Source organism: Acanthopagrus latus, chromosome 8, assembly GCF_904848185.1.
Source record: "Acanthopagrus latus isolate v.2019 chromosome 8, fAcaLat1.1, whole genome shotgun sequence".
NCBI classification, from domain to species: Eukaryota; Metazoa; Chordata; class Actinopteri; order Spariformes; family Sparidae; genus Acanthopagrus; species Acanthopagrus latus.
Window position 1 is genome coordinate 4,575,599 of NC_051046.1, and position 16,009 is coordinate 4,591,607.

The 16,009-nt window shown below is 42.4% G+C and overlaps 1 protein-coding gene across 16 annotated transcripts in view; it reads left to right on the forward strand.

The window, feature by feature from the left end:
* The window catches only part of pamr1 (peptidase domain containing associated with muscle regeneration 1), a 66,446-nt gene that overhangs the window by 49,420 nt on the left and 1,017 nt on the right, over window positions 1–16,009 (forward strand). For all 16 annotated transcript variants that reach the window (XM_037106132.1, XM_037106127.1, XM_037106129.1 and 13 more), the window contains 12 exons: window positions 751–927; window positions 2,613–2,738; window positions 3,308–3,422; window positions 6,358–6,575; window positions 7,553–7,660; window positions 10,095–10,265; window positions 10,407–10,598; window positions 10,799–11,683; window positions 11,767–11,943; window positions 13,506–13,572; window positions 13,706–13,935; window positions 15,626–15,984. In XM_037106132.1, coding sequence (XP_036962027.1) covers window positions 798–927; window positions 2,613–2,738; window positions 3,308–3,422; window positions 6,358–6,575; window positions 7,553–7,660; window positions 10,095–10,265; window positions 10,407–10,598; window positions 10,799–11,683; window positions 11,767–11,943; window positions 13,506–13,572; window positions 13,706–13,935; window positions 15,626–15,984 — 2,778 coding nt within the window. In that variant the 5' untranslated portion in view covers window positions 751–797. The remainder of the gene's footprint in view (window positions 1–750; window positions 928–2,612; window positions 2,739–3,307; window positions 3,423–6,357; window positions 6,576–7,552; window positions 7,661–10,094; window positions 10,266–10,406; window positions 10,599–10,798; window positions 11,684–11,766; window positions 11,944–13,505; window positions 13,573–13,705; window positions 13,936–15,625; window positions 15,985–16,009) is intronic.

Below are 16,009 nucleotides of genomic sequence, written 5' to 3' on the forward strand. Positions count from 1 at the left end.
GCAAACCTAGTGGGCGGCTCTGGCTTTACAAATAAAACTAGCATGCAAGTGTGCCTTTGTGTTTTTAGGTGGGAAAGTATCAGGAAGAATAAATGGTGGGAGACTTTTATTATGATTGCAGGGCTGCGAGGAGGGTATGTACAAAATGCTGCACTGACATTGTGCCAAGTTTAAAGTGCAGCTTCTGTTAGTTCTCCGTCCACGTCTGCCACTAGAGAATTTCCACTTGCCTGTTTCAGCTTTTAAAATCCGCACTGTTACATAATTATAACCCCAGCTCAAAGGTCCTTGAGTCACGCGTTTCCACTCCAATTAAACATTGAATTTGTTTGCTAAAAACGGTTTGTTTGCGCTTTGCTTCTGAGTCGCTTTCTGATTAATGATTTGAGTGTGTTTTCACTATGACTTTACCGTCGTGGCATGTTGTCTGATGTAATATACAGAGGAGATAAACTGTTTCGAGACTTACAAAGCTTGCAACCATATGGAAGTGGAAATAACCAGAGAGCCGATGCTGAGCAGCAGCTCAGATAAACACCGAACTCACCAAAATCCTTCCACTGCCGCTCTGGCTTCTGCTGCCCATAACCAACGTCTGCTGTGTTTTTTTTTCCCACAAGGCTGGTCAGGATTGACTCATCTTCCTCTCTATTTCTGTACACGTCTGAGATCGTGTTACATAATATTTCCTGCTTGCTTGTTACAGTGATTTTTGCTGAACTGCTGACCATGACATATTGTTTTGTCCAGATTACAGGTATCTGTACAACCACTGCCCGGGCCCAGAGTGGAACGTTATGTGCAGAGGCTGCTGTGAATATGACGTGATCCGCTGTAAATGCCCCCTGCAGGGGACTCCAGTGGGCTACGCAGTGCCCTGCTGCCGCAACGCCATTAATGAGTGTGACCCCTGCATCATCCATCCAGGTACGACTTCAACCCAATCGTCAGAATGATGTTGGCAAAATATACACATGCTGAAATTTTGTTTCTTTACATTCAGTTTGATGTTGCTACCCCGCTGTGCTTATGGCACAAAATCGCTTGGTTGTGGTTAGGAAAAGATTGTGTTTTGCTTTACCTGCGTTTGTTGCCGCTAACGCAACTGGAATACGCCCTCACATGTCGTTAAATAAGTGTTTTGGCACTTGAAATGTGGAAACACAGTCTGTATAAAACTTACAAATTTAATGTATCCGTGATTTGCAGAAAGAGTCTTTCTTTGTTTTATCTCTACCAGCTTTATTGAGTTTTCCTCATCAACAGAAGGTTTTATGAAATTGACCAAAAACTTTAACATTTTTTCACTCGTGATTCTGTTGTCATAAGAGCAGGTGAGCTGCGTGTGGAGGATGCTTGTTACTTATGCAGCTAATCACGAACCAACGTCCACTGGATGCCATCGTGACAACCAGGAGTAGTTTGTACAAAAACAACGGCAGAAGTAGGCCTATGTTAGATAGGAGAGGTCTCATCACAATCGGAGTTTACAGGAGGGACGTAGTACCAGAGGGCGTCTGTCTTCCTGCAGGGCAGATTGTCCAATAAGAAGCTGATTTTGGATGGTGTCGTACTCTCGGATGGATACAAAAAAAAGTAGTAAATGCTAGAATGGGTCACCAAATGTACTTGGGCAGCTGTTAATATACTTGGGCAGACTGCCTGAGTAAAGTCTATGTGTGCAATTTGATGAGGTGTGGCAAATTTCATTACCTTGAACAAAGAAAAAGTTGGCAGCACCAGACATTCTCTTTATAAAATATACGTCTCTTGATTCTAGTCAGCCTCTACATTTTCATCCTTGAAACAGGTCTTTGTTTGATATGTACAGTGTAGTTTGTGCAAGACTAAGTGGTGTCTATCAGCTACACAGCTGTTTGCGTTGCAGCATTACGAGCAGTATAACAGAAAGCCTGAGACAATTTGCGTCCAATCTAATTTGTTTGCAAGGCCGACTTCACATCGGTTCTCTCTCTTGACTCCCTCTTTATACCCTCACTGTCTCAGTAAAAAGTACAGCCATGTATATATACTTGAAAATACAGTCATCTTGGGATGCATGCTCATGTGTGCTGCATCTCACATAACCAAACTCTTGCTTTCTCTCAGTTTCTTTCCTACATACCATCCATCTATACACGTATGTCATGTTTTCCTCACAGCTTGAATGTTCTCATGTTTTCCTTTATGGGGAAAAAAACAGCTGTTGTACATCATGTTTTACTGTTAAAATGTAAAATGCTTTCCAAGCCCCGATGTGTACAATCATAATTACCCATGTGTAAATCACCCATTTGTTGTTGACTACATACCTGTCCTCAGGTCAGATGTTGTCCTCCTGTGGACAGCAGAGCAGTCTCATAAGTGAAAATCCATCCTCCCAGGAAGCCATTTCAGCATTTTCCTCTGCATTTACTATTTCAGGGAGCAGCAATATGTTCTTTATATTCTGTTGTAGTGTAAGATGAGCTTGATGAGTTTAGCAGAGATGAGATAAAGGAAATATAGCGGGGTGAAGTTGGGTGATACAGCTCGACAGTTCCACTCAACAATAAAGGCTCCTTTGAAGGACCTAACTTATGTTATTTTGTTTCCGACTCTTTGTCATTCAGGTTGCAGTATATTTGAGAACTGTAGGCGCTGTAACAACGGGACATGGGGCCCCAGGGATGACTTCTTCATTAGTGGAAAATACTGCGCTGAGTGTCGGCCCGGCTGGTCTGGCGGAGATTGCATGAGTAAGTCTCTTTATTCCCCCAGTGGGCGGATCCTGCATAGCTTTACTATAAATGATTGTTTTCCTTTTAAGTGAAATGAATACCATACTATATGTTCTTTCCCTCCCTGCTGATTTATCTTCATCTGGGACAACTATGCCAACTTGGAGTGCTGCCATATGCCCAGGAGCTTTTCTGTGAAGAGCTGAATGACAAGTCAGAGTCAACAATTGGCAATCCCACAACGTTTAATTAGATATGTAACATTTGGACACAGACAATAGCTTTCTCTGTATGCAAATATTCTGCCAAGGGGTGCACCCACTGTACATATAATTAAAAGCAGAACCTGGAAAGGCTGCTGAGTACCTTTCTTTAACATTTGCACATTATGTTTATTCTCCTTCATGTTCTTGAGCACAACACAGTGGCTTTGGACAAATATAATTGCTTTTGGTTTGAATGGTAACCAAAGCAGCTGAATGTCGACCGTCAAAATCACGATTAAGCTGTAATTAACAGCCTCTGAAATTTAAATAGCATGCCACTTTCTTTCCAAGATGGAAATCATTCCCATGTGTGTCATTTAGAGTGTGGGGGAGTGATCCGAAAACGGCAGGGCCACGTGGTGCTGGAGAGTTACCCCAACAATGCTCGGTGTGAGTGGACCATACAGGTGGACCGTCCCTTCACCATTGACCTCAGGTGAGACGATAGCATTCTGCTCCTGTAGCTCTTCTTTACCTGCCTGTATCATCAGAACCACATTTTGGGGGTGATATGGGTGCAGTTACACCAGGAAGGTTAGTCTTAATATTTACTGATAGTTGTTCATCTTGCCTGTCATGAAGCATTATGGGTAAAACCACAGGTCAGATTGTTTGTATTCTTCAGCAGTCGCAGCTTCCAAAACATTTAAGGAATGAAATTGGGGCCCGCAAACTTTAATAGGAAGATAATTTATGGTCCAAATCAAATTGGTGACAAAAGGACATTTCAATCCCAAGGATCATACTGTCATGGCCAAAAATTTAAAGAATCAACAGCCAAGTGTCTTTTTAGAGACGTTGCACAAGTTATTATCTGAATAATCACAGACTTTACTGTTAACCGTTATTGGAGCTACATTCGATCATACAACCAAAGGAGAGGTCTGTTGGTTGCCTTGCCAAAAGGTGAATATGAAATAACTGATGTGAATTTTATGACCACAGCTTGCAAATAAATACAATACATGTTATTATCCCAGGTCGTAAAATACCAACGCTGCCTTGTCACTCTCCTCAGCGTCTCTTAGTGTGAAGCCTACCTTCCAGAGATCCTGTCAAACACGTTCTTAAAGTTGTGAAATGGTCCCAGTTTGGTTAAGTATAGGCACAACGACTGCTCTGCTGGTGATGTCTCCTGGGTGAAGGTCCTGCGAGTGACCTACCACTTTACTGTTTTTGGGACTACGTTCTCAAACTGAAATAGATGGGTTATACTGGGGTTTGTTGCATTTCTTATTGACACTAAAAGGTACCTTGTACATCTGTACTAGATGCCAAAGTATATGACAACATGTCAGTATTCGACAACCTGTGGATGAGACCATGCTGAAGTACAGTATACAGGCTTTGAAGCATCAGCTTTTGGGCTCTTCATGGTCCATCTGTAATAGTTATTAATGGCTGGCCTGCTTCAGTCAAATTTCCAGTCAGTTCAGATATTTCTGCAAGATGCATGTCATGGGCGGATGGCGAGTCTACAGCACGGTTTGGAAACCACAACATCCCCTTTTTTGGGGGGAGTGTTATTACTTTTCAGTCCTGTGATAACTTTCTATTTCTGTCATTTTCTCCATTACACATGCAGCCCTTTACAGGCGAGCATTTGCACGAGGGTTTTAGAAGCAGCAAAAGCTCCATACGGTCAGATATGAGGACAGCATGCAGTCCATACAGTAATGGTTTATTGGGTGCATAAAAATACATTTAACCATTCCAAGTATTTTTTATGCTATGCGTTAAACTGAACCACCGTGAACTATGAAATGCGTAGATTGCTCGGCTGACTCCATTCTGTAATGACAATAAAGAGATGGCGGATATTTGTATGTCATATTTTTATGTCCTTGGTGACACAAATCCAACAAAACCCTTTAATGAAAAAGAGCTGCTGTGCTCAACGATAGACCAATGGAAAGTTATATGTCTGGGCCTGAGTGAAATCACTGGCTGGGCCTCTTTGTATTTTCTGTCTTTACAGTGACTCGCGATATACGCTCACATCGCAGCCAACACACGTGCAACTGGCTTTAATTGTCGGGAGCTGCTGCAGGCTAACATTTAGCATTACTGTACATCTCATTAGTTTAAGCTTCCGTGACTCAAGGGTCTGTGATAAAGGGTAAAATTAGAGGATTTGGGAGCAAGCCAGTGTCTTGTATAAAGTTCATCAGTCCCTCATGTCCGCTCCAATGTAAGGCCAACGAGATTACATCTGAAATCGGCAGGAAGGGGAAAGGAGACTCCTTTGTGTTTTTCCTAATCCAGCTGGCAGTCGTCTCAATGTCACACTCTGCCTGCGACTCAACCAGACAGCTCAAGGATCGAAAGCAAATGTAAATTTCTCCTGAAAGTTATCATACTCATTTAAATTCACATTTATATGGGCCCTAAAGCAACTCCTTCTGGATGCCCCGGCCATATTTAAACACACTGAGCGTGTTTTGGAAATGTTTACACATTACCTATAAATTCAGGTAGTTTTATAGACATTTAACAGCTGCTGATCTGAAATAATGAGATGCTTATTTAGACGGGGATGGGTAACGCTGTTTATCAGCAGTAATTGTTGCCATTACATAAACGTTATGGCATATATATGTGCACTTAAAACTGCTGAACAGGCACAATATATCTCTAAAGACAGCCAAAGCTGCTAAGCCAAAAAAGATAGGCATCACTTTGTTTTGTTATTGTGCAGACAGTTTTATTGTTGCTACAAAGCATCAGTAATTATCATGCTACATCTCAACTTATCATCTGAACTCGCATTTTATTGCTGCAGAGTATTTGCATGCAGAAGTAACCTGGTCTTACTTGCCTATACCTGTCGTAGCCTTGATCTCATGTTATGTTTTTCCCTTTAATCTTTTTCCTGCTGCACACAGCTTCACCCCCCCCAGTACTCTTTGTTACGCACACACAAAAGCAAAGCGACGTCAGTCTATAACTTCTAACTGCGGTGGTGGTTAGAATGAGACACATTTCACACACCATTAAGAACAGCAAGCATGGGGCAGTGGGGCAAATCACCTTCAGCAGCTGTTAATGTATTCAGTAGCCATCATTATTGTTCATTACTTGTTTGCTGGCTGAAGATTTTAAAACGTTGGTACCATGATGCCAGCTGGCGTGACACTCCCAGGGAACACAGGTGCTCACACAGTCCAGGAAAACAGTTTTAACATGAAAAAAACACACCAGCTTCAAACACCAGGATACCTGTAAAGTGGGTCAGAGCTTTGCAACATTACAAGTAATTTCCAGTGTTGGAAAGTTGACTTTGTGACATTAAAAATTAATAAATATAAACTCTGTTTCAACACCATTTAGCTTATTTGTCAGATTTTCTGTCAATGTTCTTCCTCTAACAGGTTTATGATGCTGAGTATGGAATATCACTCCTCTTGTCGTTACGACTACGTGGAGGTCCGAGATGGCGACAGCATCAACTCACGCGTCATCGGTCGATTCTGTGGGAACAACAGACCCGCCCCGGTCCAGAGCTCTGGAAACAGTCTGCACATACTCTTCGTGTCTGATGGTTACAAGAACTTTGACGGATTCTTTGCGACTTTCCAGGAGAGCTCAGGCAGGTCAAATAAACAGTATCGTTTAACAACAACAGAAACATTGCTGCTACTACTATTTGTTATACTTACTGTTTTTACTTCTTTATTTGGTGAAATAATGAATTTCCTACCTCACATCCCAATCTTTATCCTAATTTTAACCTCAATTTGGCAGAAAGGCTCAATGATGATCTGATGTTTAGAAGTTTTATTCATGTCACGTTTTAGTTACATTCACTCGATGACACACTCCGTTAACTTGAATAAAGTTACGTTATTCAACATTACATTTATAGTGTTGAACAGACAAAAACAAGTTAATGTAAGTACACAACTCAGTAAAACATATAACAAAGGTTTGCTCTTTTTTTGGTACTTCAAATGATACACACTTTATCTTCAAACACAAAATCAAGTCCTAGTCCAATACCAGAGCCCAACCAGAGTGTGTTTGCTTTCTACACAGTATATAAAAAGTCAATTGTAAGGTCACACTCAATGAACAAAGAGGCTCTTCAGGGCTTCAACAAATGCAAACAGGAGAGAAGTTTCCAAAAGCACCAACAGTCCAGCGTGCCATAAAAAGCCTTTAACAGCGCGTGACCGACAGCTACATGTTTCGGCAAAAGCCTTCATCAGGCTGTTGAGCCTGCTAACAGCCCGTCGAGAGAGCGAGGACCGACCAAAATGTCCTACTTTCCAGAAATGTCGTCATCCTCAAGCAGACGCACACACATAGACACACACGTGAAGTTACCAGCGGCTAAGCCAGATCTAGTAAAAGTAAACAGGGCCTCTCTGTGTGGAAATGCCAGCACACATTCAGAGATGGAAAGTCACACTGACATTTAAATGGTGCCAGCTTTGAATATGAATCCCTTGATGTAGCCTTGCTGCGGACAGCCATTCCTTTTGGCACACACGTCGAATCATTACACTGCTAATAAATACAACTTCTCTTCTTGTAACCTAATTTCACGCACTTGTATGTTTACAGCTTGCAGCTCCTCTCCCTGCCTGCATGATGGGACTTGTGTCCTGGACAGTTCTTATACATACCACTGCGCCTGTCTGGCTGGCTACACGGGCAAGAGGTGTGAGAATGGTGAGTCTGTAACATGACTGAGCCTCTAGAGTGAGATCACGCTGGAAAGGTGTTTCGAGGGTTAAATGACTATAAGAAAAAAATGCCAGCAGGTTCTCGTCAGTCTTAACAACACGCTGTAGGCATGACTTGAATTTTCCGTCTCTCAAACATCTGAAAAACATGCGGATTACTGTATTGACACTTACAAAAGCTCTGAATTATTTGAGTCATTTTCCGACTGAAATCAGACACACCTAGTTATGACAAACTTATCGGGAATTGACCTCTTCCTTTTTTTCTTTTCTTTTTTCTTTTTTTTTTTTTTTTTGCTGTTGTTGCTGCCCAAAGGCAGGCGGTGATTCACAGTCACAAGGGGGAAGTCTGTGGTTTGGACTTGGTTCAGGCCAGCTGGCTTCCCTGTCGGTGCATCTATGGTTTAGGTCAACCAACTTTTCGAGAACTAGAAAATATTTTTGCATGAAATTAAGCAGCATTCAGCCTAACTAGTGCATGACCTCATACTGCTGTGGACAGATGAGTATGCTGAAAGAACTGACTGAGCAAATAAATTAAAGGGTAAGATGACAGGAAGATGCCCACCTGAAATCCAACACTGGCAGTGCTCCACTTCGTCATGTGTGGCACGACCCGATCAGGGTGTGGTTGGCCTGCAAGGTCTTTTATTTATAGGAGTCTGGACCTCAACTTGTGTTTTTATACCCAATACACCTCCCTAAAGATCCCACAAAAACAGACTTCCTGAACCCCACTCACTTCTTTTTCTTACGCCGTCTTTTTCAGGGCTAAATTTGAGTCTATAAAACGAATGGTGAAACAATTTCGCTTCTGTAACACGAGCCAGCGTTTCCATCGGAGGACAGAGCTGTTAAAAAAAAAAAAAAAAAAAGGCACAAGTTTCATTCCACACTGTGTGCATTCATTTGTATTCCCATGAGGAATCCTCAGCTGTTAATTTTAATGGAAGAGAGCTGGAATAGTAATGTCAGGACATTTTGTGGAGGAAATATAGTCCACATTTCTGCCCAAGAGTCAGGCGGAGAATTTTAAGTATGAACCTGACATTGTTCATATTTTAGGGCTCCAATAATCAACCTGTCATCTGTTGTAACCTGAGCTAAAACTCATTCTGTATGAGAGAATCTTGACAAGTTATCGTATAAACTCGAGAAAAATTATTTCTCTCTCCTCTTCTTCATTTCTGTCTGGAACAGTTTAATCTTTTCTTCTAGAGTCTAATCTGTTTTGGAGAGCCGTGTTTCAACATAGTTTCCAAGTCATTAATGAAAGGAATGATGATGTACTTACAGTATGTGTCACTGTGTATATTACGTAAGCATTCCAGCCTAATAACTCCAGATTCATCTCATTACATCTGTCCACAAAATCCAACATGACGGATGGATCATTTAAGCCCCAAAACAAACAACAGAGGCTCGTCACAACACCTCAGGATGCCTCTGTTTTTAAAAGAAAACACATATTCAGAGGAGGTCAGCTGCAGTTTACTTTCCCACTTTTGCGCTGGCCAACAGCATTCTTCTTCCCCTGGAGGACTCAAGGTTGAAAGTGCCGTAAGGCAAAAAAACGCCCAGATTATAGGGAGGGTTCCGTGGTTTGGAGCTATAAAACCAGACAGTGAATTTCATGGATCTGACCTAAGTTAAAGTCAACACCACAGAAAAAAACCTCCCGAGGGATCATCTTGCAGAGAGTGCTGTAATGGTATGATAACGTTAGTGTTAACATGTGTGTTTGAGTTTCTCTGAACTCACTTGTGGTCTTGTACCGCAGCGTTTCTGTGCACACTTGCAGTTTGCCTTTAAGATAGAGGCAGATCATCTGAATGCTAAATGAATTGCACGATAATTGCACCCTTTTTGACATGGATACTGTTATTTTGTAGAAGGTTACACACAGTATTCCACCACTACTACCACTCTTTACTTCCCCACTTCATAAAATCCACTTTTACAACACTGGAAAATTGAACAGTTTGACTAAAGCTCTTTTACTGCATCTATTTCTTCCTTATTTACGAGCCACGTGCTCAAGTCTCGCTGTGAACTGTTCGCACTTAACCACGATGGGTGAAATTATTCATTAATGGGCCTCTACGGTAGCAGGCTATGCTTTTAAAGCTCTGGGCATTTTTGAATCAAGAGTAATGAGTCTGAGAGCTGAGATTTAGGTTTGTTTATTTCGCTACCTGTCTGACCTGCAAACAGCAGAAGGCAATTAACTCACTGAAGCTCTGTATGTGTGGTCTTTTACAGCAGGGAGGTGGAATAAACGGATGTTTGAGGAATGCTGGAGATGCTTCCTAAATCCTCTTTACGTCTAAATTTGGACGGCCCAGCAGTCAGTTATGAAACAGGAAAATAACACAACATGTGTGCGTGAATAAAATGTGCGTGCCTGTATTTCCACTCAGTGGTGGGATGCCACAGGCCTCCAGTGCCCACCCATGGATCCACGGAGGGTTTGTTCCATCACTCGGGGGCTCGCATCACTTTCCGCTGCGACCCTGGCTTTGAACTGCGAGGGTTGCGTTCTGCCATCTGCCTGAGTGACGGCACATGGAGTGCCTCTGCACCAAAGTGCGGTAAGGATAATGATGTGAACTGGGAAAAGTAATTTGCTTGTCTCCACATTCCAAACAAACTTCCCCAGAGATGGTGCAGATTGTGGACAAAGGCAGAATCGCGACTTCTAAAAAGCTTGGTTTTTTTCTTTCTGTTTCCAGTGCCAGTGGAAAGAGTATGCAGTTTGCCACCCAAGCCGACACATGGCGACCATTTCTTGGTCTATGGACCAAACGATGTCCTCATCGCTTTACAGTATATGTGCAACCAGCCCTACGAACTCAGTGGGAACTCCCAGAGAACCTGCCTCCCAAACAACACCTGGAGTGGGACGCCTCCTGTTTGCACCCAAGGTCAGACACAGTGTCTTAGAGATACAAACGGACGAGTCAGTGCTTAATATCCAAAGTTCATTTTACTTTATTATTGTGCAGATAATCGATCAGAAACTGAGCCATTCAGCATGATGAGCCAGCTTTGAACAAAAATAATTTGCAATCAGCTTCTGTCTGACGATTCAGTGATGATCTTTCTTTGTGTTGTTTATCCGCAGTGAATAATACTCTCACTGAGGCAGAAAAGGGCAAAGACAAGGCAAAAGAGACAGACACAGATAAATACACAGACAAAGATATCAGCAAAACTAAAGAGAAAGGTCAAGAGAACACAGCTGGAGAAAAAGAAAGTGTTGGAGGGGGAGATATAAACACCGGGCAAGAGAATGCAACAGCAGTCGACAGAGAAGATAAATATACTGATACCATTCCAGAGAAAACTTCGTCTGAGGGCAGGAACGATGGAGAGCCAGAGGAAGGAAATACTGGGTCAGAGAAGCCCAGTGGAGGCAGCAATGACAAAGTGGATAGTCAAGGCCCAGACAACAGCCTGAATACAGTTGAGAAGAAAGAACCTGAGGTAGCAAAGCCACCCGAGAAAGAAGAAGAAGGCAACCAAGACACAAACTTGGAGATAGGAAAGACAGATGTCACAGAAATCGTTGTGATAAAAGACAAAGGACAAGAAGAGAAGGAAAGAAAAGAGGAGCAGGTGAATGGAAAACGAGATCCGGATAAAGTCGGCCCTAACGATACCAAGCTGAGGCCGGCCATAACTGAGGGCGACAACACAGTGGAGATATTTGAAAAGGAAATGACAAAGAACGACACAGTTACATATGATACGAAAGACACAAAGAAAGAAAACAATAGCATAGATTCTCCAGAGGCTGGGAGGAAAATCATCCCCACTAGAGTCAACATCACACAGTACACCATGTACAGAGCGGGAGGTGAGGAAAGCGGGAAGCCAAAGGAAAAACCAACAATTCATGGGGACAACACAGATGAGGATTCTGCTGAGAAAACAAAGGAGGAGCTGGAGAGGGAGCGGGAGGAGAAGGAAAAAGAAAAGGAGAAAGAAGTCAACCAAAGCTTCACTGGTAAGAGACTCATTGAGAAAAATCAAATCAAATGCCTATTCCCCTTCTCCATCGTGTTCACCCTCTTTGTCCTCCTCCGGCAGAGAAAAGCTGCCCTCCTCTCCCTCGCCTCTACCATGGCTACCACCAGAAGCTGCCCGGGGTGGAGCCTGAAACAGTGGAGTTCTTCTGTAACCACTCCTACGCTGTCAGCGGTGACGCCCGACGAACCTGCCAGCCAGATGGTACCTGGAGTGGCAAACAGCCCCTCTGTGTCAGAGGTACCATCATCTGTTGTGATGCTGTTTTTTTTTTTATCATTTAAAGCCCCGCGGCAGGTACCAAGAAAACATGAAAGGCCCTCTCGAGACCCAGTGTTTGATTTGTTCCTTCCGGGCTTCTGTAGAAAAATGTAGAAAGGATCTGCTGCTGCTGTAAATATTAAAGGCTCATTCTAAGTTATTAAAAACACAGCGATTCTTAGTTTCAGGTGATTATACACTAATGAAAACATCATTATGAATATTATTCTACACACTAGACCTTCAATTGGTGATATTGATGTTGGCTGGTCGTCAGTCGATGGTATGCATGTGCAGCATTTTTGAGAATGGTTTATGCACAGATGAAATATTTACCATTGACAGAGATTCGTAAGACTCAATGTTTTATCAGAAAATGAATGAATATTTAATAAGAGATCATCGGTTTCTCTCTTTTCCCTCAGCCCATCAAACTTGTCAATATAAGACAAGTAAAGGGTTCTCAAATGCTCAACAAATGCTAAAGTTAAATGCTAGTGGGCGAAGGATTACTTCAGTACAATAATCCATCAGTCTGGAGTTGTAAATGTTAATTAGTTCTTGATGGATTTCAGTCCGGAAGCTCTTCAAGCTCTTCGCCAAGAGGTCACTGGTCGAACTTTCCTTCGGCTCGACTTCGTCTTATGAATTAAACAGGCAGAAAAAAAGCTTTAGTTATACTGCAGGCACATAATGTTCTTTTTCTCCAGTCCTGCAGAATAAACTCCTTCAGGTAATGCTGCTTCACTTTCTTGCTGGGAGTTGGATAAGAAGACTCAGACATTCATATATGAAACTACAGCCAGCAGCCAATGAGCTTATGTGTAGCTTAACATAAAGACTGAACCAGGGAACAACAGCTCTATCTGGAGGCAACAACATCCTCCTGAACCACTAAACCTGTTTTTTCATTTCATTTATTTATTTATTTATTTTTTTTGTGGATTCTGTGCTGATAATTGGATTTTTTTCACCCCCAACCAGAGCCTTGCCTAGCCGGTGCCCACTGTTTCCAGTCTTTATGCCAGGCTAAGCTAACCGGCTCACATTTGATATAGACATGAGAGTGGAGTTTATCTAACTTGTGCCACTCTTGGTAAGAAAATGAATATGTGTATTTGTGAATACACTGAATTCTTCTTTTAAGGCGAAACTCTCACCAAAATGCAACCTAGGCTTTTTTTGTGAATGTACCCGAGTCAAACCTTTGTGTAAAAGCATAATTACGACCCTGAGAGAGCGCCTGGTGATACTACGAGCAAAGTTTGATGTTGTGTCGAGCCTTCATAGTGTTTTAAAACTAGCGATTTCGATGTTATCGCTAAAGTACCCGTAGCACTCCCATTGAAAATGAGTTCGACCCGAAAACGAAAATATGAAAAATAGCCTAGGTTGCATTTTGGCGAGAGTTTGCTTTAAGTAGTCACTGGTTCAGCTACAGTAGCTTAATTCAAATCACAGCAGATGCTAATAGGACTCTGATGTGTGTTGTATTTGTATGTGTTATGTGTGTGTTTATATATGTGTGTATTTATTTGCAGCCTGCCGGGAGCCCAAAGTGTCAGAGCTGGTTAGACAGAGAGTCCTTCCACCTCAGGCACCGTCCAGGTATGTTTACCGATGCATTGTGTTTCATAGCACGTCATATAGTACATACAGGATGTTTTTTCTGCACTCATATTTGCTCCCTCAACCTAAGGGGTAATGTCTGCATACATCTGGCTTCTGCTTCTCACATCAGAAAGACACCTGTGCACAAGCTGTACTCCTCTCAGCGCGGCCAGCAGCTCCAGTCTGTCGGACCCACTAAAGCCCCTGTAGCTCTTTCCCAGCTGCCCCAGGGCTTCCACCACCTTTACACACATATAGAGTACGAGTGCGCCTCTCAGTTCTACCAACACTCTGGCAGCTCCCGCCGCACTTGCTTGAAGACCGGGAAATGGAGCGGGCTTCATGTGTCCTGTTCACCAGGTGAGGGCAGCAGAGGACCACCGATCATTCAGCCTGACGTCTCTCTCCCACAGAGCAAACACACTGACACACATTTTAATACAGTGATTTACACCCACAGATCAACGGTGATATGTGATACAAAATTATTATGTGGTCACTCAGACAGCAGTGGAGCGTTGTTGACAAAATATTATCCCTGCCTCTAATTAATGACAGTGAAGAATACGTTGTCAGCTTCTTCATTACGACATTGTAAAGGTTCCCAAAGCTGCTAAGATAAAACGCTAGTGGCTGACATTTACAGCTGAGCCATGAGATAGATGCAGTTAGACTTCAAACGATCAGCATCTTTGATTGAGCGAGGCTTGTTCCAGGTTTTAATCAGCTGTGCAATCTTCTTCTTCTTCATCAGCAGCAGCAGCAGCAACATTTCAAATAAAAGAAATTAGTTTGGAGAACGTCAAAAGTTTTAACCATGGCTTCTAATTTAAATATTTCTGTATACAGAACATCACTTTGTATGAACCTTCACATTCATATAATAATGTAGCAAAAAGGAGAATTCTGGTACAATAACACCAAAGGTTGCATTGACATATTGCACACAGCGTTCCTCTTTGAAGCTTAATAACTGTAAAAGAGTTCTTAATTTTCTTGATGCAACAGTTCATGTGAAAGACTTTCCTCTCTGTGCACAGTTTGCCTCCTGCCACTTGAATCACTATTTGCAGCAATCACAAAAACTTCTCGTACAGCCTCCCTTAATACCCACCTGGAAAGATATTAAATGGGTCAGTGAGCTGTGTTCGGTTTAATAAAAGGGGTCTGCCCGCGTTAATAACGATGTCAGCAACACTGAAGGGAGATTTATTTTCCAGGCAGTTGATAATATTGTGAAACAAAGTAGCGAAGGCAGCTGAGAGGCATAAAAACACATTTCTTAAGTCTATCTTGTAAAACTGTTGATTTATTACTTGGTTATGACACCAGGAATAAGATGTTTTCATCACCCATGGTGCATTTTATAAACATTTTTATAGTGGCCATCATTGTTTTTAGACATTTATCTTTTTGAAGAATGCAACAATAATGCTTAGCTTTCTCAATAACACAAGTTTAGTTAGTTTAAGCAACACTATGTAACTTTCCGCAGAAAGAAAGTTGATTTTTGAGTCTCCATCCATCCATCCATCCATCCATCCATCCATCCATCCATCCATCCATCCATCCATCCATCCGTTATCTACCCTTTTATCCTTTGCAGGGTCGTGGAGAGCTGCAGTCTCATGTCCAGGTCGTCAAATACAAATCAAAAACCTAATCATTACCCCAAATCATTTGTATTTGACGGTCTTGGAAAGATTCCTTTTCCATAATTTCTTTAAAAGTCACACAGTGTCATTTTAAACTCGGAACCTCATAAGGCTTTTGTTTAAAACGTTCTTAAGAGTCTATAGGCTGTTGTAAAGTGATATAAAAGTGCTTGTAAATGTGTTTATGATTATACGTATATAGTCTTATTAGTGTTAAAAAGCATCTTAAAGCAACTTTTAAGGGCATTATTGTCACTGCTTTGTATTTTGGTAGGCAGTCTTGAAAACATCAAGTTTATGAGCATGTATAAAATGAAAGTCTGATGGGAAAGGAGATTCACAGACAACACTCAGTACTGATACAGTCTCTCATCCTGTCACCTCCCCTTTGGCAGTGTGTGGGAAGCACCCCACCTTTGACCCGGAGAGGCCAGCCGAGGCTCACTGGCCTTGGCTGGCAGCCATCTACCGTCGCTCCACCAACGGAGCTGAGACAAAGGTGACCAAGGCAGACAGCCAGGCAGGGTCCCTGAAGAGGGACAGTGGAGTAGGAACTGGCAACCTCAATCAGGCTTCTGACTGGCAGTTGGTGTGCAGCGGGGCTCTGGTGAACCAAAGGAGTGTGGTTGTTGCAGCCCACTGTGTGACGGAGCTGGGGAAGGTGTATCCCCTGGATGCAGCCAAGATCAAGGTGGTGGTGGGGAAGCACTACCGTGACGACAGCAGGGACAGTAAAGGTCTGCAGCACCTGAGGGTAAGCTCCTGGAGATAAGGTCTTC